The 27,349-nt window shown below is 36.6% G+C and overlaps 1 protein-coding gene and 1 pseudogene across 3 annotated transcripts in view; one reads left to right on the top strand and one right to left on the bottom strand.

Moving 5' to 3' along the window:
• LOC106701654 (PABIR family member 1-like) overlaps nt 1-27,349 on the top strand; it is a 64,052-nt gene that overhangs the window by 20,110 nt on the left and 16,593 nt on the right. For 2 of the 3 annotated variants that reach the window (XM_070365858.1, XM_070365857.1), the window contains exons 3-5: nt 15,126-15,218; nt 16,366-16,427; nt 18,131-18,228. In XM_070365858.1, the coding sequence (XP_070221959.1) occupies nt 15,126-15,218; nt 16,366-16,395 (123 nt within the window). In that variant the 3' untranslated portion in view covers nt 16,396-16,427; nt 18,131-18,228. The remainder of the gene's footprint in view (nt 1-15,125; nt 15,219-16,365; nt 16,428-18,130; nt 18,229-27,349) is intronic. The other variant, XM_070365859.1, reaches the window with a different exon arrangement.
• LOC102279722 (annexin A2 pseudogene) lies at nt 1,919-3,107 on the bottom strand (annotated as a pseudogene).

Raw genomic sequence — 27,349 nt, 5'->3', positions numbered from 1 at the left:
TTTGCTTTCTGCCATAAGGGTGGTGTCATCTGCATATCTGAGGTTATTGACATTTCTCCCGGCAATCTTGATTCTAGCTTGTGTTTCATCCAGCCTAGCATTTCACACAATGTACCCTGCATATAAGTTAAATAAGCAGGGTGACAATATATAGCCTTGATGTGTACTCCTTTAGACATCAGTTAAAAATAATCACTTCCAGGAAGTCTTTCATAATTAGAAGTTTGCCACACCGTGCAATTCTCTTCTTTTGTTTTGTATTCAATAGCAATCATTTATCATTTAGATAAAGCACCATCTTGTACATAGAATGTATTATATATTTAAGTTCAAGTAATCATGTCTTTTCAATTAGATTGTAAATCTTATAAACCTAGTGTTGCACCTTCTATGTTGTGAACTTTCTGGGCATTTTGAATGATGATGATATGAGCATCAGTAGCATGAATTAAACTTGTTAAAATTCTGCTTGTTTAAAGATATGTATGTGTGTGGAAATAAATATGAGAACTTTTTAAAGGTAAAACTAATTTTTTTTTTTAAGATTTGGTGCATGTGACTGCACAACTTCTCAATGATTAATGCTAATATTGGGGTACATTGGGAGAGAATATCCAAAACTCTTTATTGGATAAATCTCAGTGTTTTCTACTTGCTTTGGAAAATAGATTACTTTTATAATATCCCTTAAGAGTTGGCATACAGTTTAAAAAAAAAAAAAAACATTTATTTGGTTGCATCAGGTTGTGACACATGATCTCTCATCACAGTCCGTGGAAAAATGCACAGACTCTCTAATTGTGGCATGCAGGCTCCCAAGTGGCATGTGGGATCTTAGTTTTCCAACCAGGGATTGAACCCATGTCCCCCTGCATTACAAGGAAGATTCTCAACCACTGGACCACCAAGGAAATCCGGGCATACAATTTTTTAAAAATTAGCAGTAATATCCAATGTTGGAGAAGTACAAGGAAATCAAGATTTTCATAACACTGCTGGAAAGTGAATTTGTATGAGCTTTCTGGAGGGTAGTTCAGCAATGGGTATCAACAGCCTTGTGATCCAGAAATTCCAACTCTATGAATTTATCCTAAAGAATTCATTAAGAATATATGTAAAGATTAGCTTAAAGGTTGTTATCATAGCATTATTTATATGTGGCAACCGTATGAATGTCCTGCAACAGGGAACAGATTAAATAAATGACCTTCCTTATCTGTGTTTGAGTCCCAGTTCGAGCAATTATTAGCTGTATTACTAGGCAAGTTGCTTAATTTCTCTGACCTTCAGTTTTCTAAATTTAAAATGGTGACAATAGGGAATTCCCTGACAGTCCAGTGGATAGAACTCTGTGCTTCCTCTGCAGGGGGCATAGGTTCAATCCCTGGTCAGGGAACTAAGATCCTACAAGCCCCAGAGTACAGCCAATAAAAAAAAATGGGGACAGTGGAACAATAATGATATCTATATCATGGAGTTGTGAGAATTGAGTGGTCTAAGATACGTCTGGCACATAAATAGGTGCTTCTTATTATGGTACTTCTATAATAATGGTGTTGCAGGTGAATTTTAACATGGACAGCCTTTAAAAATGATGTTGCAGATAAATTTTAACATGGAAAGGTACTTGGAATATATTTGGGTTTTGTTTTGCTTCTGTTTACCATGCAGTGCAAAAGAGGCAAGCAAAGTGTTTTATATCATAGATTTTACTTCTGACTGTTTTGAAAGTTCATTTCTTTGACTAAAAGGAGAGACTTGCTTGGAAAACTAGGAGTGCTTAGGCAGGGTGGGGGAAAAGGCAATGCTAATGTCATCCTCATGGGGATGGGCACAAGGGGATCGTTAATAGCAAACTGATTTTGTAGAACTGTCAGCTGGAAGCACAGATGGCCCACTTCTGGACACCTGTTACATGTCAGGCATCACCCCTACAACTCAGGCAAAGCAACACTTCCTGGTAGTCACTCTTGCTGTCCTCCTGAATGTTGTAGTACAGGGCCCCAGCACACTTTCCCTTAAATTTAGACCCAATTTTTAATGTGTCCCCTTCCTTCACTGCACGATGCTGCTGCTGCTGCTGCTAAGTCACTTCAGTCGTGTCCGACTCTGTGCGACCCCATAGACGACAGCCCACCAGGCTCCCCCGTCCCTGGGATTCTCCAGGCAAGAGCACTGGAGTGGGTTGCCATTTCCTTCTCCAATGCATGAAAGTGAAAAGTGACACCATGTTTCTAATTAGGACTTTATCATGAATTCCTTTGCCCTTCATGGAGTTGTACGGTCAGTCAGCAAAATACAGAGGCTTCTTGTTTAAATACATTGGACCAGATTCAGGAAAGCATTTTCCTTTGACCTCCTTCTTGATCATAAGGGCTATTGCTCTTGGACCTTTCAAATACTTTCTGGAGGTGACACTTGATGCTGATCTACTTGGGGACATCAGTTCCTTTCTTCCTCATTCTAGCATTATCGAGATCTCAGTTATCTTGGGCCAGTCAGTTCATAGTCAATGACAGAGCCATCCTCTGCTCTTCTACCCTTTTCAAGGGCAACAGTCAGCTTGCAGAAGTTGCCAAATGTATCAGAAATAATGTCATTCTCTGGATCAGTGTTACACATTTCCTTGTAGACTGTTTATTTGCTGCAGCTCTTGTACATTTCCTTGTAGACTTTTTATTTGCTCCAGCTCCTGGTTGGTCCTTGAGGAGGTGATTTCATTGAGAGTTTTCATCAGTCACCAGCCCCTTCATAGAGGAGCCATTGAGCTTGGAATCCTTGTACTGAGCAGGTGTTTTCAGAAGGCCCCAAATCACCTTCTCCAGGTGGCTGGACAAGTCTGACTTCACTGCTGATGCAAGTCCCTTTTCGGTCCTTCTCTGACAGGCAAAAGTAATATTATGCCTCTGTTCTTTGCTGTAGATGGTCAAATTGTTGATGATGTTGACTTCAACCACATCTTTAGTCCTGATGGCTGTTTCAGTGTTCAAAACATCCCATTCAGCATCAAAGTTGGTATATGCTTTGACTAACATGTATGCATTTGAGGTTGTATAGTGGTCACCTTCTAAACTGCACTTGCACAGAATTTAATGAACAGTAGACATTTTGATAGAACGCGGACCAGGAGCTAAGAGCTCAGGTGCTCCAGATGCAGAGCTGGCATGTGTTATTAGAAAAAATAAAAAACTCAAACTGGAAAATAGTATCTGGAAAAATAAACACTGAAATATTTTACTATGACCATTTCTGGATAGTGGGTGATGTTTTTTTCCTCATTAATTATGTTTTATACTGAGCATGTATTGATTGTTTCATAATGAGAAAAAAGTGAGTTAATTTCTGTTGAAAAAAATTAAAAATCAGGATTAATAGGTTGTGAATTTGCTTAGTATGATGTTGTAATGATGGATTTGTGTTACTATACACTTATCTGAACTCATGATGTATAACACCAAGAGTGAACTCTACTATAAGCTATGAACTTTGGTTAATGATGTGTCAATGTCATTGAAACTTGGCTGTTTCCTCCACCTTCCAGAAAATAATAAGAAAAAAACTGATTTCAGAACTATCTTAAGCAAAATATAATTGGTGAGGTAAGGCAGGAGGAGAAGAGGGTGACAGAAGATGAGATGGGTGGATGGCATCCTCGAGTCAATGGATATGAGTTTGCACAAGCTCTGGGAGTTGGCGATGGACAGGAAAGCCTGGCATGCTGCAGTCCATGGGGTCGCAAAGAGTCAGACACAACTGAGCGACTGAACAATATCTCCTTTAAAGTCATATGATAAATTGTAAAACCTAATAACAATTCAGACTATCTGCTTCATAAGAACACTTGTTTATCCAACACACATTTTCTGAGCACTCATGCTTTTCCCCCACTCCACCAGCAACCTGCTCCTCTTACTGCCTTTCTTGCCCACTATCTACCTATAGTTTCAGCTGGAACCCTCAGGCCAGTCTTTAGTTCCTTTTACTTTCTTATCATTTCTCCAATCTGCCTCCTTACCTTCATCCCTCCCATCCTTTGTTATCTTTTGCCCAGTCCATGACCCTGCTTCTAGTCCCTCTTTCCTCCACCGTCAATTTGTTCTGCATTCACTGCTAGGGTTGCCTTTCTAAAACAGATATGATCTTCTTATCTAAAATACCCTTGAGGTTAAAGAACTCAGAGACCTATTCTTTAGGTTTCCTATTGGGCTCAAAGGCTAAAGTCCAAAAACAACAACCTGGTTTCAACCAAATTTCTCCCTCAAGTTTGCTTCCTGTCATGCTCTACCATATGCCAAGTTTCAGCCACCCTGAGCCTCTCTGTTTCCCAAACATGCCTCTCTACCTGAGCATCTCTTTCCACTCCCAGAAATATATGGCAAAACCAATACAATATTGTAGAGTTAAATAAAATAAAATTTGAAAAAAGAGAATCTGCCTTCTAATACAAGGGACACTGGTCTGATCCCTGGTCAGGGAACTAAGGTTCCACGTGTCACAGGGCAGCTAAGCCTGAGCACAACTCGTGAGCCCTATGGGCTCTAGAGCCTCTGTGTTGTAACTAAGACCTGGTGCAGTCAAATAAACAGATAAATATGTATTTTTAAAAAGACTTAAAAAAAAAGTTGACAGGTTAAAAGTGTAATATTTCTGTATGGCAGAAACCAACACAATCTTGTAAAGCAATTATCTTTCAGTTAAAAATAAATACTTTTTTTTAAAAAAAAACAATAAATGGAAAAAATATAATTGCTTATTAAAAAAAAAAAAGAAATAGCCTCCTTTCTTTTCTCTAATGAATTCCTGCACTCTTCTGTGAAGCGAGCTCCAACACCCTAGGCAGAATTATTTTCCTTGTCCTTTGAACTCCTATGAATCCTAACTTGTCCTGGCACTTACCTGTGGCCTAGTTCTCCCAACCTGGACTTTGAATTTCTAAAAGACAGGAAAATGTCTTATTTATCTTTGGATCCTCAGGGCCTAGCACAGGGCTTTCACGTATGGTAGGTGCTCATTAAACATGTTTAAATGCACAATTCAATGTGATCTTAAGATATAATGTGAATGTAAGATATGTTATATTCATTATCTAGCATATCTAGCATTTCAAGAGCCAATCAGGCTACAGATGGAATGGATAAATGAATTCTAAACATAATTCTCAAGCCTTATTTTCACACAGCTTTACATCTCTCTGTTCTTTCATCTCCCTCTTGTATGGTTCTTCATAAGCTTTGAGAAAAGACCAAAAAGGAGAAAATAGTCCTTCAAAAGACAAAGGGCCAAGACCAGCCATCTCCAAACTTTTTGGCACCAAGGACAAATTTCGTGGAAGACAGTTTTTCCATGGACATGGGTGGGGGTGATGGAGTGGGGTGTGAACGGTTCAGGCTGTAATGCAAGAGATGTGGAGTAGAATATGAAGCTTCACGCACATACCTCCTGCTGTGCAGCCCACTTCCTAAAAGGCTACAGACCACTATAGGTTGGGGACCCCTGGCCTAGACAAGTATCCAACCAAGCAAGAGTAAAATGTGCTGAATTCCTTGAACGTGATTGCCCTTCAGTTCAGTTCATTTCAGTTCAGTCGTTCAGTCATGTCTGACTCTTTGCGACCCCATGAATCACAGCACACCAGGCCTCCCTGTCCATCACTAACTCCCAGAGTTCACTCAAACTCATGTCCATCGAGTCGGTGATACCATCCAGCCATCTCATCCACTGTGGTCCCCTTCTCGTCCTGCCCCCAATCCCTCCCAGCATCAGGGACTTTTCCAATGAGTCAACTCTTCGCATGAGGTGGCCAAAGTATTGGAGTTTCAGCTTTAACATCGGTCCTTCCAATGAACACCCAGGACTGATCTCCTTTAGGATGGACTGGTTGGATCTCCTTGCAGTCCAAGGGACTCTCAAGAGTCTTCTCCAACACCACAGTTCAAAAGCATCAATTCTTCGGTGCTCAGCTTTCTTCACAGTCCAAATCTCACATCCATACGTGACTACTGGAAAAACAATAGCCTTGACTAGACGGACCTTTGTTGGCAAAGTAATATCTCTGCTTTTCAATATGCTATCTAGGTTGGTCATAACTTTCCTTCCAAGGAGTAAGCATCTTTTAATTTCATGGCTGCAATCACCATCTGCAGTGATTTTGGAGCCCAAAAAAATACAGTCTGACACTGTTTCCACTGTTTCCGCATCTATCTGCCATGAAGTGATGGGACCAGATGCCATGATCTTAGTTTTCTGAATGTTGAGCTTTAAGCCAACTTTTTCACTCTCCTCTTTCACTTTCATCAAGAGGCTTTTTAGTTCCTCTTCACTTTCTGCCATAAGGGTGGTGTCATCTGCATAGCTGAGGTTATTGATCTTTCTCCCGGCAATCTTGATTCCAGCTTGTGCTTCTTCCAGCCCAGTGTTTCTCATGATGTACTCTGCATATAAGTTAAATAAGCAGGGTGACAATATGCAGCCTTGATGTATTCCTTTTCCTATTTGGAATCAGTCTGTTGTTCCATGTCCAGTTCTAACTGTTGCTTCCTGACCTGCATATAGGTTTCTCAAGAGGCAGGTCAGGTGGTCTGGTATTCCCATATCTTTCAGAATTTTCCATAGTTTATTGTGATCCACACAGTCAAAGGCTTTAGCATAGTCAATAAAACAGAAATAGATGTTTTTCTAGAACTCTCTTGCTTTTGAGATGATCCAGCGGATGTTGGCAATTTGATCTCTGGTTCTTCTGCCTTTTCTAAAACCAGCTTGAACATCTGGAAGTTCATGGTTCATGTACTGTTGAAGCCTGGCTTGCAGAATTTTGAGCATCACTTTACTAGCATGTGAGATGAGTGCAATTGTGCGGTAGTTTGAGCATTCTTTGGCATTGCCTTTCTTTGGGATTGGAATGAAAACTGACCTTTTCCAGTCCTGTGGCCACTGCTGAGTTTTCCAAATGTGCTGGCATATTGAGTGCAGCACTTTCACAGCATCATCTTTCAGGATTTGAAATAGCTCAACTGGAATTCCATCATGTCCACTAGCTTTGTTCGTAGTGATGCTTTCTAAGGCCCACTTGACTTCCCATTCCAGGATGTCTGGCTCTAGGTGAGTGATTGCCCTTAGTCATTCTTTATTATGAAAGTTCAGTTTCCCCAGCTAGATTTCAAGATGTTTGGAGTTATTTTGTTTGTTTCTTTAGTATGCTTATTAAATTGTTGTTGTTGTTGTTTAGTTGCTAAGTCATGTCTGACTCTTGGGCTTCCCTGGTGGCTCAGCAGGTAAAGAATCGCCTGCAAAGCAGGAGACACAGCAGATGTGGGTTCAATCCCTGGGTTGGGAAGATCCCCTGGAGGAGGGCATGGAAACTTATTCCAGTATTCTTGCCTGGAGAATCTCATGGACAGAGGAGCCTGGCAGGCTTTAAGAATACTGGAGTGGATTGCCATTTACTTCTCCAGGGGATCTTCCCAACTCAGGGATCAAACCCGTGTCTCCTGCATTGCAGGCGGATTCTTCACCACTGAGCCACTAGGGAAGCTCATGCTTATTACATTAGCTACTGATTTAATGACCATTTCAGTTTTTTTGGGGTAATGCCTATCACTGCTGCTGTTGCTGCTGCTAAGTCGCTTCAGTTGTGTCTGACTCTGTGCGACCCCATACACGGCAGCCCACCAGGCTCCCCCGTCCCTGGGATTCTCCAGGCAAGAACACTGGAGTGGGTTGCCATTTCCTTCTTCAATGCATGAAACTGAAAAGTGAAAGTGAAGTCGCTCAGTCGTGTCCGACTCTTAGTGACCCCATGGACTGCAGCCTACCAGAGTCTTCCATCCATGGGATTTTCCAGGCAAGAGTACTGGAGTGGGGTGCCATTGCCTTCTCTGATGCCTATCACTAAGTTTTGATAATGAGCTAAAACTGGCAAGGAAAAATGAAGTGATTTTAAGATCTTTGAGCCTTGAGAAGGGAAAGCTAGAGATAAACTGTTCTATTGATGTTCTTCTGCCCTGTATTTATGTTAATGGTTATTTTGTTCTGTTATGATATATAGAGACTTTCAATTAGTATAATTTTCAGACAAGATTCAATTGTCTGAATCTTTAAATTTAATTAGTGCTATTGATAGCATGCATCAGGCACTCAAGAAATACTTTAGGCCATTCAACATTGACTTAATGTTTAGAAATAATCAGAAACATTAAAGAAAACTTGACTTTTATCTTCTAAATTCGTTTGTGCCATCTTCTCCCAGTCATGCTTCTGTCAGTCACCTCCATCAAATCAAACAGGTAGGAAGTTTTGAAAAACGGACAGCTGTTCATTAAAAAAAAGTAAATTTTGTTTTTCTTTTCAAAATACCTATGGTCAAATAAATCTAAGTGAGGTCACAAGTGATTAAATTTTTAATTCCTCGAATGGTTTCTTTATTTTTTTTTCCCCCACGAATGGTTTCTTTAAAAAAAAAAAAAATCCAAAACAACTAAGGAGACCTCTATTTATTTGGGTTACTAACTATTTTAATAAATTTATAGTTTCCTGAAATACTGCATACTCTTTTACCTTGAATCTAGCTTCTTCAAGGGATCTCAAAGATGATGAATGCTATATATGGAAATTAATTTTCAAGTTCATAATAGTCATAGTTTATCATAGTTTTCTTAATCCCAGATGCAGAAATTTTTTGACACATTTAATGATCTTTATGCTATCATTTTGTGTTCACTTCTCAGTGATCTGAGTTCAGGGACACATTCTATCTGTCTTATGTTGTATGTGTGTGTGTTTAATAGTAAAAGTATAATACAGAATGAAATCTTTGATTTTTCCAAGGCTTAGCCACAGAATTCAAAAGATTAAATCACCAGGATTTTTTTTTTCACCCAACTACAAGCAAACTTTTGTTCAAGTGGGGGAGCTTAACTGTTATTAAGCACTTATTATTCACTTAGCTCTATAATAGGTCCCATCTGTGGGCTCATTTCATCCTACAAGAAATTTACAAGGTCAGAAACCAAAGATGTTCAGCATTAACAAATATCAAGCCAAGACTTAGCCCAAAACTACTGAATTCTTTTACAGCTACTCTCACCAAGTTCCAGTGGCACAAAACCCAGACTGTCCTGTAACCCTAGGTTTTATTTCTCCAGCTCCTGCTTCCTCTCCCTCTCTCTCCCGCACCATGGCTTCCCTAGGCCCCACTTATCATCCACTTGCAAGAAAGTATGGTTTAAAGGATTCTTTTACTTTTTAATCGGAGAAGGCAATGGCACCCCACTCCAGTACTCTTGCCTAGAAAATCCCATGGACGGAGGAGCCTGGAAGACTGCAGTCCATGGGGTTGCTGAGGGTCGGACATGACTGAGCGACTTCACTTTCACTTTTCACTTTCATGCATTGGAGAAGGAAATGGCAACCCACTCCAGTGTTCTTGCCTGGAGAATCCCAGGGACGGGGGAGCCTGGTGGGCTGCCGTGTATGGAGTCGCACAGAGTCGGACACGACTGAAGTGACTTAGCAGTTACTTTTTAATGAATAAGATATTCTTTTGCTGTTTGTCTTTGTGCGTATGTAGCCATTTAAGACATTCTTAATGAAAGAACCTAAAGCTAGTAGTTAAAGTGACCTCTGGTTTATTTGTGCAGTTTTCTTTTCTTCCCTAAATTAGACCAGATATTTAAAAATTGATTATATATTTCTATCTGATTATGAAGTTTGAAAATCAGGACTAATTCAACTGGTTATTAATATAAACTGTAAAGCAACTTACTTCTATAGTGGCAGATTATATATTATAAACATTTAAAATGAAACACAAGTGGTGATCATTTTTGTAATATATGGAAATATTGAATTGCTGTGTTGTACACCTGGAACTAACATAGCATTGTAGGTCAATTATACTTCAGTAAAAAATAAATTAAAACTTTTAAAATTTAAATAAAATTGTAAAACAAAAATTAAAACTAAAATAAGATGAAGCACAAGTAGATAATGAATGAAATGGGAAAACAGAAACAACATTAACTTTCAATCTGGGTGCTGACTGACTGGAAAATTAAGGGTTATTTTCAGCAGTTTAATGGTCTGATAAATATCTTAAGTTACATATTTCTTTACATGTCTTCTTTAACCATGACTTCTTTTTAGCTATTAAACTTAACCTTTTAGGTACAAAACAGAAATGTGTGTTTCTTGCCTCATTACATTTTGAACTTTCACTATGACATTAACAAAGGCAATTATTTAATTTCATTTAGTTTTTTAGTAAAATGGGGGAACTAATAGTAGCTACGTTATAGGATTATTGTGAGGATGAAAAGATTTAATATATGTGTGGTGCCTGGCACACTACATTAAAAGTTGTTTAATGGAAATTTTAAAACACACAAAAAAGAACCTCCATGTATTCAGTATCCAGCTTTAACTATTGATTACATTTTGTACATCATTTTTCAACTATCCCCTTTTATTTTGGGGGTAGGAGGGTGCTTTAAAGTATATCTCTGATATCTTTTTAACCTTAAATACTCTGTATGAATCTGAGGATGTTTTATTTCACATAAACACAATGCCATCGTCACATCTAATGGAGTTATTCTTTAATTTTATTGAATAACAAGTCCATGTTAAATTTTCCTGATTCTCCAAAAAATGCCCTTTTCAGTGATTCAAACATGTTCCAGCCATGATCTTTTAGGTTACTTTTATTTAAAACAGCCTTCCTCTCCTGATTTTGTTCCATGCCACTTACTTACTGAAGAAACAGGCCATTTGTCTTATGAAAAGCCCCACATTTTGATTCTGCTTCCAGGTGCCAGTGTTTGATATACTCTTTTATTCCTTGTATTTCCTACAAACTGATTGGACTATACTTGCATTTATTTTAAAATAAGCACACAGTCCCAAGTTAATATTAGGTTCTGGGTCAACATTTAAGTAAGGGTATGGTTTAAGTTACCCTTTTTCTACTAGGCAGTTAATGGGCAATTTCTCCTTGACTCTAGTTGTTAGTTGTTTTCTAGGCATTAGAGAGCTTGAGAACATCAAGTGAGAAGTTAATTTTCTTTTTTTTTCAGCTCTGAGATATAATTAACATATAACATTGTGTAAGCATAAGGTCTATAATAATTTGATATATATATATATATTGCAAACCTGTCAGTCCTAAAGGAAACCAACCCTGAATATTCATTGGAAGGACAATGCTGAAGCTGAAGCTCTGGTACTTTGGCCACCTGATGTGAAGAGCTGACTCATTGCAAAAGACCCTGATGCTGAGAAAGATGGAAGGCAAAAGGAGAAGGGGATGGCAGAGGGATGAGATGGTTAGATAGCATCACTGACTCAATGGACATGAATTTAAGCAAATTCCAGGAGATAATAGAGGACAGACAAGCCTGGTATGCTGTAGCCCATGGGGTCACAGAGGTGGACGTGACTTAGAGACTGAATAACAACAAAGCAATGACATTAGATTTCTGTGATTTGGTTTTGAGTTTTCCTTGGAACCTGCAAAGTACCTACTGTCTCTTACTTCTCTAAGGGAATAGCTTAACTTGTTTTAAAGAAACTTAATTTGATCTTAGTTTGCAAATTGTTTTATTCTTTCAACAAGAATTCATTGAGGAATGTGCCACTGGGCAACTAAAATCTCTCAGGCATACTCTCCTTCAGAGAGCAAAAGTGGGTGACTTACTATTTTCTTTTTAGATACTAAGGGACTGAAAACCAACTTCAGTGCTCAAGTGCAGCAAATCTCCTTAACCTAGGTTTCTACCATACAGTACTGTTTGCCCTTGACAGTTACATAGCTTTTGACCTTTTATCCTTATTTTAACAATCTTATTTTATTATAAACTATCTCATATCCATTTGAGAAATTGGCAAGATATAAATAATAGAAGTGTCCACCCACTTTTACTAACGATCCTAAAATAGTTGATGTTGGGGAATGCTCCAACTTTCAATGGGAAAAACAATATGCAAAATTCTGTCCTACTTCTGGGAAAACTTACTCTTTACTTGTGAATTGAGTGAATTACAAAATACTTTGAGCTTCTCACTATACAAAAGCATCTAAATAAATGTTAAATGGAAGAACTATACTAACAATTACATTTTGTTGAAATGTGATTCCATTATTTTAAAAGACTGATTAACTTCTTAAACTTCCTTTCCCAATTTCCCTCATTTTCCATAATGGCATCAAATAGTCTCCCAGTTTTAAGACTCAGAGCTATAGGTTCATCTTCAGTTCTTCCTTATTTTTCGACTGTATCCTATTAAGCATCTAATCCTATTAATTCTTCCTTGACAATATCTTCTCTGTTCCCATTACTACTTTCTTCTGTCCCTTGGGTCTAGATTACAGTAATAATATTCTAATTATATTCTAATAGATTTCCTACCTCTGCTAGTTTAGTCTGACTTCCACAATCAACACCAAAGTAGCTTTTTAAAAAATCAACATTATTTCACCTTTTTCTCTCCTGTGTAAAAAGTTAGAATGCTTCCCATTACCTTTTGAGTACTAATAAGAAGAGATAGGCTGTATTGAGCACTTACTATGTGCCAGACCTTTTAACAGGAACTGTATAACCACCTCATTATCCTTATTATTAGCATTATCATCTTCATAGGATCAAGAAACTGAGGCTCAGGTTAAGCTGTTTGCCTAAGGTCACACAGGTAGTAAGTTATAGAGCTGGGATTTGGCTCAATTCTGTTTGGCTCCAGAATCTGAGGTCCTAACAACTATGCTATTCTGCCCAAACTCATTAAATTCAAAATCTTCAATTATTTAAGATTCTATAAATCTGATGCTCTCTTACCACTCCAGGTTTCTTTCTTGTTTATAGTGCAAATTCTTATCCAGCCAAGCTAGTCTCACTATTCTCCAATCTGCATATTCTTTCTCTCCTCTAAACCTTTGTTCATATGATTCCTTCTGCTTTTTGGTATCATATCCAAAAAATCATTGCCAAATGGCACAAAGATTTTGCCCTATTTTTTCTCATTTGTTACCTATGCTTTTGGTGTCGTATCCAAAAAATCATTGCCAATGACTAAGTCCAATGACACTAAGTCCAATGACACTAAGCTTTTGCCCTATGTTTTCTTCAAAGAGTTTTATAGTTTTATGTTTAGGTCTTTGGTCCATTTTGAGTTAATTTTTGTATATAGTGTAAGAAAGAGTTCAACTTCATTCTTTTGTATATGGATGTTCAGTTTTCCAAGCACTATTTACTGAAAAGATCATTCTTTCCCCCTTTGAATGGTGTTGACATCCTTTTGAAAATCAATTGACCATATATCCAAGGGATTTTTTTTAGGCTCTCTCTATTCTATTTCATTGGTCTGTATGCCTCTCCTCATGCCAGAACCACACTGTTTTAATTACTGTAGCTTTGTGTAGTGACTTTTGAAATCAGGTAATGTGAGTCCTCCAAAGTTTATTCTTCTTTCTCAAGATCATTTTTATATTTCTTCAAAAAATGTCATTGAGGTTTTGATAGGCATTACCTTGCATCTGTAGATCACTTTGGGTAGTATTGCCTTTTTAACAGTATTGTCTTTTAATCCACAAACACAGGATGTCTTTCCATATGTGGGTTATTTTTAAAGTAACTATTTATGTGAAAAACACACACTATAAAAAGGTCAAACAATATGGTAAAGTACAGAGAAAGACATTAAAAGACACTTGCTTCTTGGAAGAAAAGCTATGACCAACGTAGACAGTGTATTAAAAAATAGAGACATTACTTTACCGACAAAGGCCCATATAGTCAAAGCTATGGTTTTTCTGGTAGTCATGTATGGATGTGAGAGTTGAACCATAAAAAAGACTGAATGCCAAAGAATTCATGCTTTTGAGCTGTGGTGTTGGAGAAGATTCTTGAAAGTCTCTTGGACTGCAAGGAGATCAAACCAGTCAATCCTAAAGGAAATCAGTCCTGAATATTCATTAAAAGGACTGATGCTGAAGCTGAAGCTCCAGTACTTTGGCCACCTGATGCAAAGAGCTGACTCACTAGAAAAGACCCTGATGCTGGGGAAGATTGAAGGCAAGAGGAGAAGGGGACAATAGAGGATAAGATGGTTGGATGGCATCACTGATTCAATGGACATGGGTTTGAGCAAGCTCCGGGATTTGGTGAAGGTCAGGGAAGCCTGGCGTGCTTCAGTCCATGGGGTCGCAAAGAGTCAGACATGACTGAGTGACTGAACAACAACAACAACAACAGAGAAAGACAAAACAAATTGCTACGAACCTCACTACACATTGATAAGGGCTGCTAACTTTTGGAAGAAGGCAATGGCAACCCACTCCAGTACTCTTGTCTGGAAAATTCCATGGACAAAAGAGCCTGGTGTGCTCCATAGGGTCACAGAGACACGATTGAAGCAACTTATCACAGCATAGCACCTGAAGAATGAATAGATAACCTCTGGAGGCTGTCATTTTTCATGTTTTGTTACTAAAACAATTTTTAGAGGCTGTTAGAGTCCTTTAACTAACTCAGTTCTAATTACTTTAAGTGTTGGTATGAGTGAGTGAGTAAATCTCCAAGTGTGTTAGGAGGAAGAAAGAAACATGTAATATAACTTTACTTGTGTCTTGGAAAAGAAAAGGGCATATTTTAAAGTCCTGAATTGTGCAGTCCTGATTTTGTCCATGTAAAAAAAATCTATAAACATTTTTATAGCTGTTTATTTTTGCTGTCCCATTTGTATCTTAGTTTTAACCAAATCTTCTTTGATCCTTTCCTGGACAAGTACTGTAATTTTTGATAATAAAGCACGGGTCAAATCCAAAGAGAAAGATTGAAATTTAGGATTTGTGTATATATTAAGTATTGCTCAATGTTGAGTACCCACATTCTAGGTCTTTTTGGAAGTGTGAGGGAAACCCCTCATCAGGTATGTAGCTCTCTTTCCCCAAAGGCAAGAGTTTCCTTTGCTTATTGAAGTGAATCTTGGGTTTCCTGCTTGCTTTAAGATGATGAGAGCTCCACGGTACAACCACTAATGCAGTAAGGATTCCCTTCCCCATGCCATATCTGTCACCCTCAGTATTTGATAAGTAAGCAATAGGTGCTACAGTTGTTCACTGCTTTCTGCTTATACAGAAGAACAACGAGGTACAGAAACCATCCTCTGCAAACTGCACTGATTTAATTCCAGCATCTGCAGCAGTTTCCCTCACCGAGGTGACTGGCAAGGTAAGAAAGGAGTGTCTAAAAGTCTGTGTCCCTTGAAATATTTGTAAGACTTAAATGTTTCACTTTTGAGGGATATATTTTGCTATAGTATGTCTGATTCTAAATGATAGTTCTCCCTTCCTTTTCGTTTCTTAAACTATTATCTACGTATTACAAAAGTCACCAACTTTTAGGTACATGATTTGATTAATTTTGGTAATTGTGTACAATCTTGTAACTGTAACCATAATCAAGATATAGAACAATTTTCACACTCTAAACAGTTTCCTCATGATCTTTTGCACTTGATCTCCTTCCCCACTACCTCCACCCACTCTGGGAAACCACTGATCTGCTTTCTGAGAAAAGTGGTGGTTTTAAAACCTCTGTTCCAATTCGGTGTTAGCAATGTTTTTCTCCATCACTACAAACTTGTGTGAGATGCACTGGCTTGCCTCCAAGTCCTATTCCTAGTCCTATACAATGATTTACAATGTAAGTTTCTATTGTATGAAAATACTAAATTGCTTATAAAACAAGAATTTGGGAAAACTTAAAAGAAATTACACCGAGTTCAATCCCTGGCTGGGAAACTAAGATCCTGAAAGCCACAAGGTACAGCACCCCCCCAAAAAATATATATAGATCCAGTTTCCATGACAACCGAAAAAGTAATGTCAATGCCATTGTTTTGTTTTATCATTTTGTGTTATTGAAATGAATCAAGTGACTAAGAACATGTGAGAACATGTGAACATATGAAGAATCAGTAATTCATTAAGACTGTCTGACATAGTTTTCCTCTGACTCAGCTTGTTCATAAGGATCAGAGTTAACTCTTAAATGAACTTTTAACAACCATACCCTCTTATTCATCCATGATTTTCACCTGGACTCAAGGCAGGTCAGAGCCAGGACTGTGTGTCCTTCTAGCTTTTCCCCCCACAACTTGGGAAAATCCTGAATCCTTATAAATTACAAGTCAGTTTGCTGTCCTGAGGCTTTCCTGTTTTTACCTACATTTAGAGACAAACAATGAAATCATGTATTGTGGGATACTATATAAAGTTCTCTTTTAGTGTATATCTTTAGATCTGTTATAATGAAATAGTCACAGCTGATCTTATTCAAATGTTTTCTTATAATGATTATGATAATTTTATTTTAGAAGAAGTCAAAGTGCCGCCAGTACTATTAGATCAAGTGTCCTTGGCCCATTAAAAGGAAAAGGTACTTTTATCTACCAACAGAAATAACTTATTATTTTTACAAGATATCATATAAAATCATGTATTATACATAAATTCATTTAAAAGGATTTAGTTATTTAAAATATATTTGATAAATTACTAGAGGCCATTTGTCTTACTTAAATGAAACTATATGTAAAGACATTTTGAGAGCTATCAAGTGCCATATAAATGTGAATTGAAAACCTCAGTTCCAGTTTAGTCAACTAGTTGCCTTAAATACCTTCTGAAACAAGAAGGGGAATGAATAAACAGACTGAGTCAGTTATCAAGTATTCTGCTGAATCTCAACCCCTGCGCTGCCCTGCCACCACACATACACATTAATATCGTATGAATAAGTTGACACAAATTAGATCCACTTACAACACTAAAAAATATATACTAATGTGTATGTCATTTGATGATTAACTTGTTTATGTGGGCTATTTTTGGTTAAATATATGGAAAATGACCCACCTACTCAGTAATAAAAGGATAGGGAAAGAGCAGCAGTTTTGTGTTTTTTTTTTTTAAACTCCTGCAGTCCTGGATCCCATTTCTCATCCCTGACTCACTAAGCTATTTATTTCCTTTTTTTTTCTTGATATAACTACTGAATTATAGGCTTAGTACAAAGTTTAACTATAATAGGGAGGGGAAATGGATAAATGGGAAAGGAGAGTAAACTTAAAAATGTATATTTGTGAAAAATCTATTAACATGGGAAAGAAGAAGGAGAAAGAAGAGGAAATGGAAGGGGAGAGGTAAAGGAAGAAGGAGGAACGTAAAACTAGAGAAAAGGAAACTTAAATGGATTTCAGTGTTCCATGCATTTGGCATAAATTAGTGGCAGTCTTCCTAACAACATAACAAACTCAGCGTGTTCTCATTTTGTTCTAAGACTTAGAAGAGAATGGCTTCCCTAGTGGCTCAGCAGTAAAGAATCCACTGGCCAATACAGGAGACATGTGTTCGATCTCTGGGTCAGGAATTTCCCCTGGAGAAGGACGTGGCAACCCACTCCAATATTCTTGCCTGGGAAATCCCATGGACAGAGGAGCCTGGCGGGCTACAGTCCATGCGGTCACGAAAAGGTCAGACACAACTTAGTGACTAAACACACACAATAAGTTATAAACTTGATCATCAGTTTTACTCACATTCAGACCTGGTTATCATGTTAATGTGTAACACTTTCTTCAAAGTCAAGGTTTTGACAATGCAGTTTTCTGTGATTAAATGCTTTCCATAGTATTGAAAAAATATATTTGTTCATTGTATGCTACAAAAAAATCCATCTACTTAGTTCATTGTGTATGTTTAGCAAAATAAGGATAGCAATAACTTGAAGTTTTAAAATAAGGAATGAGGTTAAATTATGATATGTCCTTAATACATAGCTTTATAAACACATGTAGAATTTAGTTAATAATGAGAAAAATTATAATCATAAAAAAGTAGATTACATATCACATTATTTAAAGTGCAAATCCAATTTTGTTTAAAAAAAGCAATCACGTATACACACATATTCAGGAACTACTGAAAACAGTGATCTCTGGATAATTGCAATGTAAACATTTTTCCTTTTGTTTTTCTTTTATAAATTAATTGCAATGAAAAGTTTTACTTTTGCAGTTGAAAGCATAATAAACACATTAGATAAAATATATCTACCTTGATGTGCATTCTTTGTCATAGGTGAAATGACATCTCAACACCATCCAGAGAGAATTTTCCAAGACACAACCAACATGCTTTCTTCTGATACTAATCCCAGTGTTTGATAGGAATGTTTGGTAAGTATTAACATGAGACTTTGAGCATTCATTGGCCACTTTTGGTTTTTCAGTCTACTTTGGCTATTGTACATATTCAAAAGTGTGGTATATTATGAAATATTTTTAGTAAGTTTTATAAAATGACTATCCCAAATGGATACTGTTAACTTTAGTTCTTCTACCCAACACTTAGTATATGGTAGACACATTTTTAGAAGTGGGCTTTTGGCGTTAGATTAAGAGGTATTAGAGAAATATTAATACATAAAAATGCAAGCTTGGGAAAGAGTCATCTGCCCATCTTTTCTACCTTGGATTTTTGTGTACTTTTTTAGGCTGAGCATATGATTTAAAAGTGTGCCAAGAAAGCAACTTTTAATAATCAAAATGGAAAATACAGAGAAGGGATTTTTATTATCATTACTGTTGGTTTTGTTTCACTCCTCTTATGAAACTGCTCCTGTAACCAGTGCCAATCCCTTGTTCATTTTGCATTCATTTGTACACAAAGCGCAGAGATCTCTTGAATTCTGTTATCAATGAGTGGCATTTTCTTTTCCTAATCTATCCTCAGATGTTCTTGATAGAAACAACAGTAGTGCAGGATCATCTCAATTCACCAGCAAAAATCAGCACTGTCGCAAACTCTCCTGTGTTGCCTTCTGATTCTAGTTCTCCATTGTAATTGATGAACTTTCAACTAAATGATTCACTCATCCCAAGACTTTCTCCCCAATGGAGAAACACACATGCACTCACTTGCTTGATCTCTCTCTCACACTCATACACATGTTGGATCAGTAACAGAATTGTCTGTGATATAACTGACTATTTCTTATTTATCTTTTTTTCTCAATTTCCTAAAATTCTGTTTACAGAACTTGCATGTCTAATTCCTGTGTATGCTCTTAAAAGCAACGTAGTGATTCATGTTGATGTATGGCAAAACCAATACAATATTGTAAAGTAATTAGCCTCTGATTAAAATAAATTTAATTAAAAAAAAGGCAACATAGTAATACTTTCAAAGATACTTTCCAAACAAGATGTATCTTGAAGATACAATCATACATCTTCAGGTTGCTAATATATAGAAACATCCTGCGCCTTGACTTTAAAAAAAAAAAAATTGAGAGCTCTATTTATGTGAATAAAAAATAAATAAAATTTACATTCTAATGAAATATAATTGTTCCATTAATCAACAGGTAAAATGATTTTGAAAATTATGTGCTGAATATTTATGCTAGTTTTTTTTAATATTTTCAGTAATTGCTAGTTTCCATTCTGTAAAGAAAAATCATCTATCAAAAGCAGTTTTAAAAACTAAGCTAGTTATACTGTACTGATCCAAGGATTGCCAATTTTTCACATGAATCCTTGGATGTTTAATTTGTTGCGAAGAAATATGTAGGGGAGGCAAGATGAATGGAAGCTAATTGACTAGCAAGAAAATTATATGTAATTGGGGCCTCACTCAATTTGTACTTAACCTGATTATCCCTGATCAATTTTGTATTCTAATTAAGTGTGAAAAAAGACAATGTGGATAAATTGTGGTCTTTTGCATTCTATGAATTACCTTGTATTCATCATCATGACTACTGATTTGATTAAATTGAGTAAATTGTCTAACGGGCTTAATATGTTAGGGCTTTTCTGCAAGAATCATGCGCTTCCAGTTATTCCCAAAGGGTTATAAAGATTTGTTTAAAACCCAATTTTCTCTTCAAAAGTCTTAAGGATCTTTTAAATAAGAAAAATCATCTGTTAAAAATTTTAAATCTAAAGTAAGTGCTCTAAGTAATTGGGGCTAGTATTAGCATTTTGAAAAATAGAAATGTGTTATATCTTCATGAAATGAAGTTGAGAATTGGTTTAAATTTCCTCAGCTAATGAAGGTAGAAATGGCTATCTAAAATATTTGTTAAATGTTTTTCTTTGTCATTAGAAATAGTCAGAATGATTGAAATCTGATGTACGCGTATCCCACGTGGGAAAAAGATAGGCATCAAGAACCTTTTGTCAATGGCCCTGATGGAATTGATTAGAATGGATATATATTGTGTCTGTGTTGGGGGAAGGGCAGATTCTATTCACCTATGGATAAATGAAACTGAATATTTCTGAGATGACTGGGATCATCCTGAAGCTGGGATAGGATTCTACAAATCGACTAAGGACACGTGAATTATGAATATTGCCTTTGTTATTTACCTTCTTGCCAGACATTAGTTGATGAGTTGTGAACATATAAGGGGGCTCTCACAGAATGAGGTATGATTCCAGTGATGTTACTTGCTGAAATTATATATTGACCAAAAAAAGGTCCCCATGCATTATTTGACACTTCAGCCAAAAAAAAAAAGAGTTTTTCAGAATGATCAAAGACTAAGGATAGAGAAAGTAAGCAATGGGGGTGAGACTGTAACACACTGTGTGAGGAACTTTCACCCAGAAATCTTGGTGATCTTGACTATCTCATCCTAATACACTTTTTTTCAACTCAGACAATTTCTTTCACTCTATTTTCTTAGTTTTTATTGTTTTAGTTGAATCCTAGGGTGCCACAACTCACTATAATATGCTCAGAATTGAGGACCTTGTGGTTGGTTTTCCATTCTATTACCTTTGAACTTGTATATTGGGAGGCTCCATTTCTTAAATGATTTTCCATTTATTAATTTTCAGATCAAAGCAATTCTAAGTTTTACATGAGATATTTTGTAGTTAAGTTTTAAAAATTATAATAAGACTATGTTTTGTAATTCTAAACATGCCGAGGAACTGCCATACCAATTTTCCACAGAGAAGGACATGTACTGGTTTCTTACGGCTATAATAACACAGTACCACAAACTGGGTAGCCCAAAATAATAGAACTGGACTATATCTGTATTATAATAAGACTATGTTTTGTTATTCTAAACATGCCGAGGAACTGCCATACCAATTTTCCACAGAGAAGGACATGTACTGGTTTCTTAGGGCTATAATAACACAGTACCACAAACTGGGTAGCCCAAAATAATAGAAATGGATTATATCTGTAGGGACCCTATTTTCAAATAAGGTCACATTAAGAGGCGCAGGGAGTTAGGGAGTTAGAACTTCACCATTATCTTTCTGTGGACATGATTCAACCCACAACAGGATGGTTTTGGAATTTTTTATTGTTCCAATTTTTTAAATTAATTTTTTAAATCACCTATCTTATAACTCATCTTTAAAAGTGTAAGAACAAGAGGTGATCATATTGTACATGTGTTTGTATGTCTTCCTATACATTTATATATATATATATAATTATAAATATATATTTATATATAAATATATAATTATAAATATATATTTATATAAATATAAATTTATAAATTATAATTGTAATTGTAATATTTAATATAATTTATAAATAATATTTTAATTTTAACATTTAAATAATATATAAATTATAAATAAATATTAATGTATAAATATAATGTATATAATATATTTAAATATATTATAAATATATATTATAAATATAAATATGCTAGTTTTCACATTGTCAGTAAGAGGATAAATAAAAGTAGAAATATGTTTTTCAAATATTTTAAAAGCATCATTTTTAATCCTTAAATGTGTTCATGTTCAATCACATATTCCTATTTTACTTATAATCTTCTAAAAGAGCAGCACTCAAGTTTATCCTAACATGAAAGCTCATTGCAATAATAAGTTAGATTCTCAGATCAGGAAAAAGATATGGTTCTTCGAATTTTTAATGACTAAATAAACTAATCGAGTTTGCAATATCAAGTATATTCAATAAGTATTGAATATTTTCTGTGTACACAAACTATACTTAAAACTGTATATGAAAATGAGTGAGATACCTTTCCTATTGTCAAGCAGGATAAGTGAGAAAATAATGATACAAGGTAGTCTAAGATAGTATGACCATAAATACACATATGAAAAGATCTCTGTACTATAAAAGTAGGAGAGAAAGACAATAGTGAAATCACAGAATCTTAGAACTTAAAGCAGTTTCAGTTCAGTCACTCAGTCATGTCCAACTCTTTGTGACCCCATGAACCGCAGCATGCAAGGCTTTCTTGTCCATCACCAACTCCCAGAGCTTGCTCAAACTCATGTCTATCGAGTCGGTAATGCCATTCAACCATCTCATCCTCTGTCATCCTCTTCTCCTCCCGCCTTCCATCCTTCCCAGCATCAGGGTCTTTTCCAATGAGTCAGCACTTCGCATCAGGTGGCCAAAGTATTAGAGTCTCAGCTTCAGCATCAGTCCTTCCAATGAACATTCAGGACTGATTTCCTTTAGGATGGACTGGTTGGATCTCCTTGCAGTCCAAGGGACTCTCAAGAGTCTTCTCCAACACCACAATTCAAAAGCATCAGTTCTTTGGCACTCAGATTTCTTTATAGTCCAACTTTCACATCCATGCATGACTATAGGAAAAACCATAGCTTTAACTAGACGGACCTTTGTCGGCAAAGTAATGTCTCTGCTTTTTAATATGCTACCTAGGTTGGTCATAGCTTTTCTTCCAAGGAGCAAGCATCTTTAAATTTCATGGTTGCAGTCACTATCTGCAGTGATTTTGGAGCCCAAGAAAATAACATCTGTCACTGTTTCCATTGTTTCCCCATCTATTTGCCATGAAATGATGGGACCAGATGCCAGGATCTTCATTTTTTGAATGTTGAATTTTAAGCCAACTTTTTCACTCTCCTCTTTCACCTTCATCAAGAGGCTCTCTCTTTAGTTCATCTTTGCTTTCTACCATAAGTGTGGTGTAATCTACATATCTGAGATGATTGATATTTCTCCCGGCAATCTTGATTCCAGCTTGTGCTTCATCCAGCCTGGCATTTCGCATGATGTTCTCTGCATATACATTAAATAAGCAGGGTGACAATATACAGCCTTGCTGTACTCCTTTCCCAATTTGGAACCAGTCTGTTGTTCCATGTCTGGTTCTAACTATTGCTTCTTGACCTGCATACACGTTTCTCAGGAGGCAGGTAAGGTGGTCTGGTATTCCTATCTCTTGAAGTATTTTCCATAGTTTGTTGTGATCCACACAGTCAAAAGCTTTAGCATAGTCAATAAAGCAGAAGTAGATGTTTTTCTGGAACTCTTTTGTTTTTCTCTATTATCCAACGGATGTTGGCAATTCGAATCTCTGGTTCCTCTGCCTTTTCTAAATCCAGCTTGAACATCTGGAATTTCTTGGTTCACATACTGTTGAAGCTTAGCTTGGAAAATTTTGAGCATTACTTTGCTAGTGTGTGAGATGAGTGCAACTGTGCAGTAGTTTGAATGTTCTTTGGCATTGCCTTTCTTTGGGATTGGAATGAAAACGGACATTTTCCAGTCCTGTGGCCACTGCTGAGTTTTCCAAATTTGCTGGCATATTGAGTGCAGCACTTTCACAAAATCTTCTTTTAGGATTTGAAATAGCTCAACTGGAATCACATCACATCCACTAACTTTGTCCATAGTGGTGCTTCCTAAGGACTACTTGACCTTGCACTCCAGGATGTCTGCCTCTAGATGAGTGATCACACCCTCGTGGTTGTCTGGGTCACTAAGATCTTTTTTGTATAGTTCTTCTGTGTATTCTTGCCACCTCTTCTTAACATCTGCCTCTGTTATGTCCATACTGTTTCTGTCCTTTATCGAGCCCATCTTTGCATGAAATGTCCCCTTGGTATCTCTAATTTTCTTGAGATCTCTAGTCTTTCCCATGCTATTCTTTTCCTCTATTTCTTTGCCTTGATCACTGAGGAAGGCTTTCTTATCTCTCCTTGCTATTCTTTGGAAATCTACATTCAAATGGATATATCTTTCCTTTTCTCCTTTGCCGTTTGCTTCTGTTCTTTTCACAGCTATTTTGTAAGGCCTCCTCAGACAACCATTTTGCCTTTTTGTATTTCTTTTTCTTGGGGATGGTTTTGATCACAGCCTCCTGTACAATATTATGAACCTCTGTCCATAGTTCCTCAGGCACTCTGCCTATCAGAACTAATCCCTTGAATCTATTTGTCACTTGCACTGTATAATCGTAAGGGATTTGATTTAGGTCATACCTGAATGGTCTAGTGGTTTAAAGGAGTTTAGAAGTCTTTTAATCTACCTCTCAATGCAGGAATCCTTTTAAGAATTCCAGACAGGTTGTCTTTTAGCTTTAGTTTAAAATCTTGTGATTTCAAAGTGATTGACTGAATCCCTCACAGGCCAGCCAGTTCATTCTATTGATGGACAGTTCTCAGTATTAGAAAGTTCTTACATTAAAAAGGGGTGTGGGGTTTGTATCTCTGTGGCCTGTTTCACTGGCTCTTTAGAATTGAGGCAAATCAAATGAGCTATTAAAAGCACATGAGTTAAGATTCTAATTCTGCATTAATCTTTGTTCCTGCTCTCTGAATTATTAGTACTCCCACTACAGCATATTTAATCTCATCTTCTAAATGAATTTTTGAAATTCACCTGGAAGCAACTGTATATAAATATCCATGATGAAAATGCATGTATGGTACTTTGGATATCTATGGAGAAAACTAATTACAATTTGCCTGAAGTGCTTTTAAATATTTTAAATCTTAGAAAGTTGAGCTTGAAAATCTATCATATACATAGACTTTACTCTCAGATAGTTGAAATTCTACATTTAAAAAAGGCAAGGGAATAATAAGTTATTCTGGTGAAAAGGTAGCTTTCTTTCCCTTAAGTTCCATGATATCTCACAGATTTCTTAAAATGTGCTTCTTAACCTGAGAGTAAATAAGATTAATTTTTACAAATGTCCGTAAGGTATAGGTGAAAAGACTCACACATCATATAGAATGTTAGAAACTTGCTCAACTTTCTTAATAGTGGGAGACATAGTCTTTCAGAAGAAATGTGTTAAGTTGATACAGTTATTAACGGAATCCTATGAATTGACCAATAAGCTATAGTATGAAATTGGAGATCTCTGTGGCATCACTGACAAAAGTAAATTGATAACACTGGTTCCCATGGACCTTTTAGTTGACTGACCAGTCTCCATTATTAGTGAGCACAGGAGTCAGAAAGCCCGACTTGCAGCTCCAGCTCTATCACTGGCACTGTATGCCTTCGGGGAGGTCACGTCACCTGTCTGTGTTTCATATTTCCAATCTGTAAAACAGAGTTGGATTAGATATTTCTCAGATCCCTTCTGCCTCTTAAAATTTTACTGATTCTGTAAAAACATCTGCCTTCATCTTTGCTAGCATGACAGCAAAAGTCATGATGACATTAAACTCCAAAAGGCTTTAAGAAAATATTTAGGAAATTAGACAGCTTTTTACCTAATATTTTGATTCTTTCTGGCAATAAGAAATTCATTCTGTTTAGCCTCATCAATAGTTTCTTCTCATCTATGAATTATGCATGCTTTATGATGAAATGTGGAAAGCTAATTCCCCCCTGATTTCTTGTTTTGTGTGGAAAAATGATCCTCTCAAGAGTTCCATATTAATAACAAGTTCCACTGACAAAACACTCACCATAAAGTTTTCTTTCTACTATAACTACAGCTTGAGACAAAAAAAAAAAAGAGATACAGTTTGTATATTTTTTTCAGAGTAGCAAAGGAGACAGGGCCAAAAGCAATATCAACTATAAAAATTCTATCCCAATACACATTTGGAAGTGCTCAACAAGTACTAAAGAGCAGATAACCAGCAAAATAGCCTTTTCTTTTTCCTTGATAATTATTGTATGGCTATAAGAAAAATTTCTCCCTCTATTGTAGTTTAGTTGATTTCTTAGCATGATTCATGTTTGGTAACTCTCCAATGAACACAAATGAAAAAGGACATATTTGAAAGTCGCAAACAGCTGGTTCGTGACTTTGTGCTGAGGAAAGAAATATTTTGAAATCACATTATCCAGGAGAGGAACCTCACTGTACTTTTCATTTCTAGTCCCACTTTTCTGGGAGGAAAGGTTTAGTTTGCTTTCTTTATTTTTTTTAATTTAGTGAAGGAAAATTGATTTACCCTAGGTGTCCATCAATAGTTTGCTTTCTTAACTAGACATATGAAACTCTGCAGTGGTTTACATTGTCATATTCTTCTATAGTATTTTTATAAGTGTGAGTGAGGTCTTTGGAGAGAAAACTGCTAAGGCTAGCATGTTAGGGCTGTCAAGGGACATTCAGCTAAAATTCCCTTAAACTTGATTTAGAATACATCCTCATGCCACACTGATTATCCAAGGTTTTAAAAACTTGTGTAATAAAGCTGTTGAGAGCATGGGGAAAGTGGTATATGAATTCACTGGGGTGGATTCCTAATGTCCTTTCTAGAGGAAGTTTAGTATGTATCAAAAACCTTCAAAATGTGTACATCTTTAAAATTTTTTTATTCATTTGGCTGTGCTGGGTCTTTGTTGCTGCACAGGCTTTTCTCTAGTTGTGGCGAGTGGTGGCTTTTCTCCAGTTGAAGTGCACAGGCTTCTCATTGTGGTGACTTCTGTTGCTGAGCACAGGCTCTAGGGCATTCAGGTTTCAGTAGCTGCAGCTCCTGAGCTCTATAGCACAGGCTCAGTAGTTGTGGCGCACAGATTAGTTGTCCTGTGGCATGTGGGATATTCCAGGACCAGGGATCGAACCTGTATCTCTTGCGTTGGCCAGCAGATTCTTTACCACTGAGCCACCAGGGAAGCCCCAAAATGTGTACATCTTTTGATATAGCAACTCTTCTAGGAATTTTTCTTAGGAGAATATATAGGACAAGTTGAAATAGATGTTGACTGTAACATTATTTGTCACTTTGGAAAACCTAACATTTTTAACACATTGGGCTGGGACAACTGAATATTCATGTGCAAAACACTGAAATTTGACTCCTACCTTATACCGTATACAAAAATTAACTCAAAATGGATCAATGACCTAAATATTAAGACCTAAAGATCTTTTCAAGAAAATTGGAGATACCAAGGGAACATTTCATGCAAAGATGGGCACAATAAAGGACAGAAATGGTATGGACCTAACAGAAGCAGAAGATGTTAAGAAGAGGTGGCAAGAATACACAGAAGAGCTGTACAAAAAAGGTCTTCATGACCTAGATAACCACGATGATGTGGTCACTGACCTAG

This window comes from Bos mutus, chromosome X, assembly GCF_027580195.1.
Source record: "Bos mutus isolate GX-2022 chromosome X, NWIPB_WYAK_1.1, whole genome shotgun sequence".
Taxonomy (NCBI): domain Eukaryota; kingdom Metazoa; phylum Chordata; class Mammalia; order Artiodactyla; family Bovidae; genus Bos; species Bos mutus.
The sequence above is the reverse complement of the archived record's forward strand: the minus strand, read 5'-3'. Positions and strand labels throughout refer to the sequence as shown.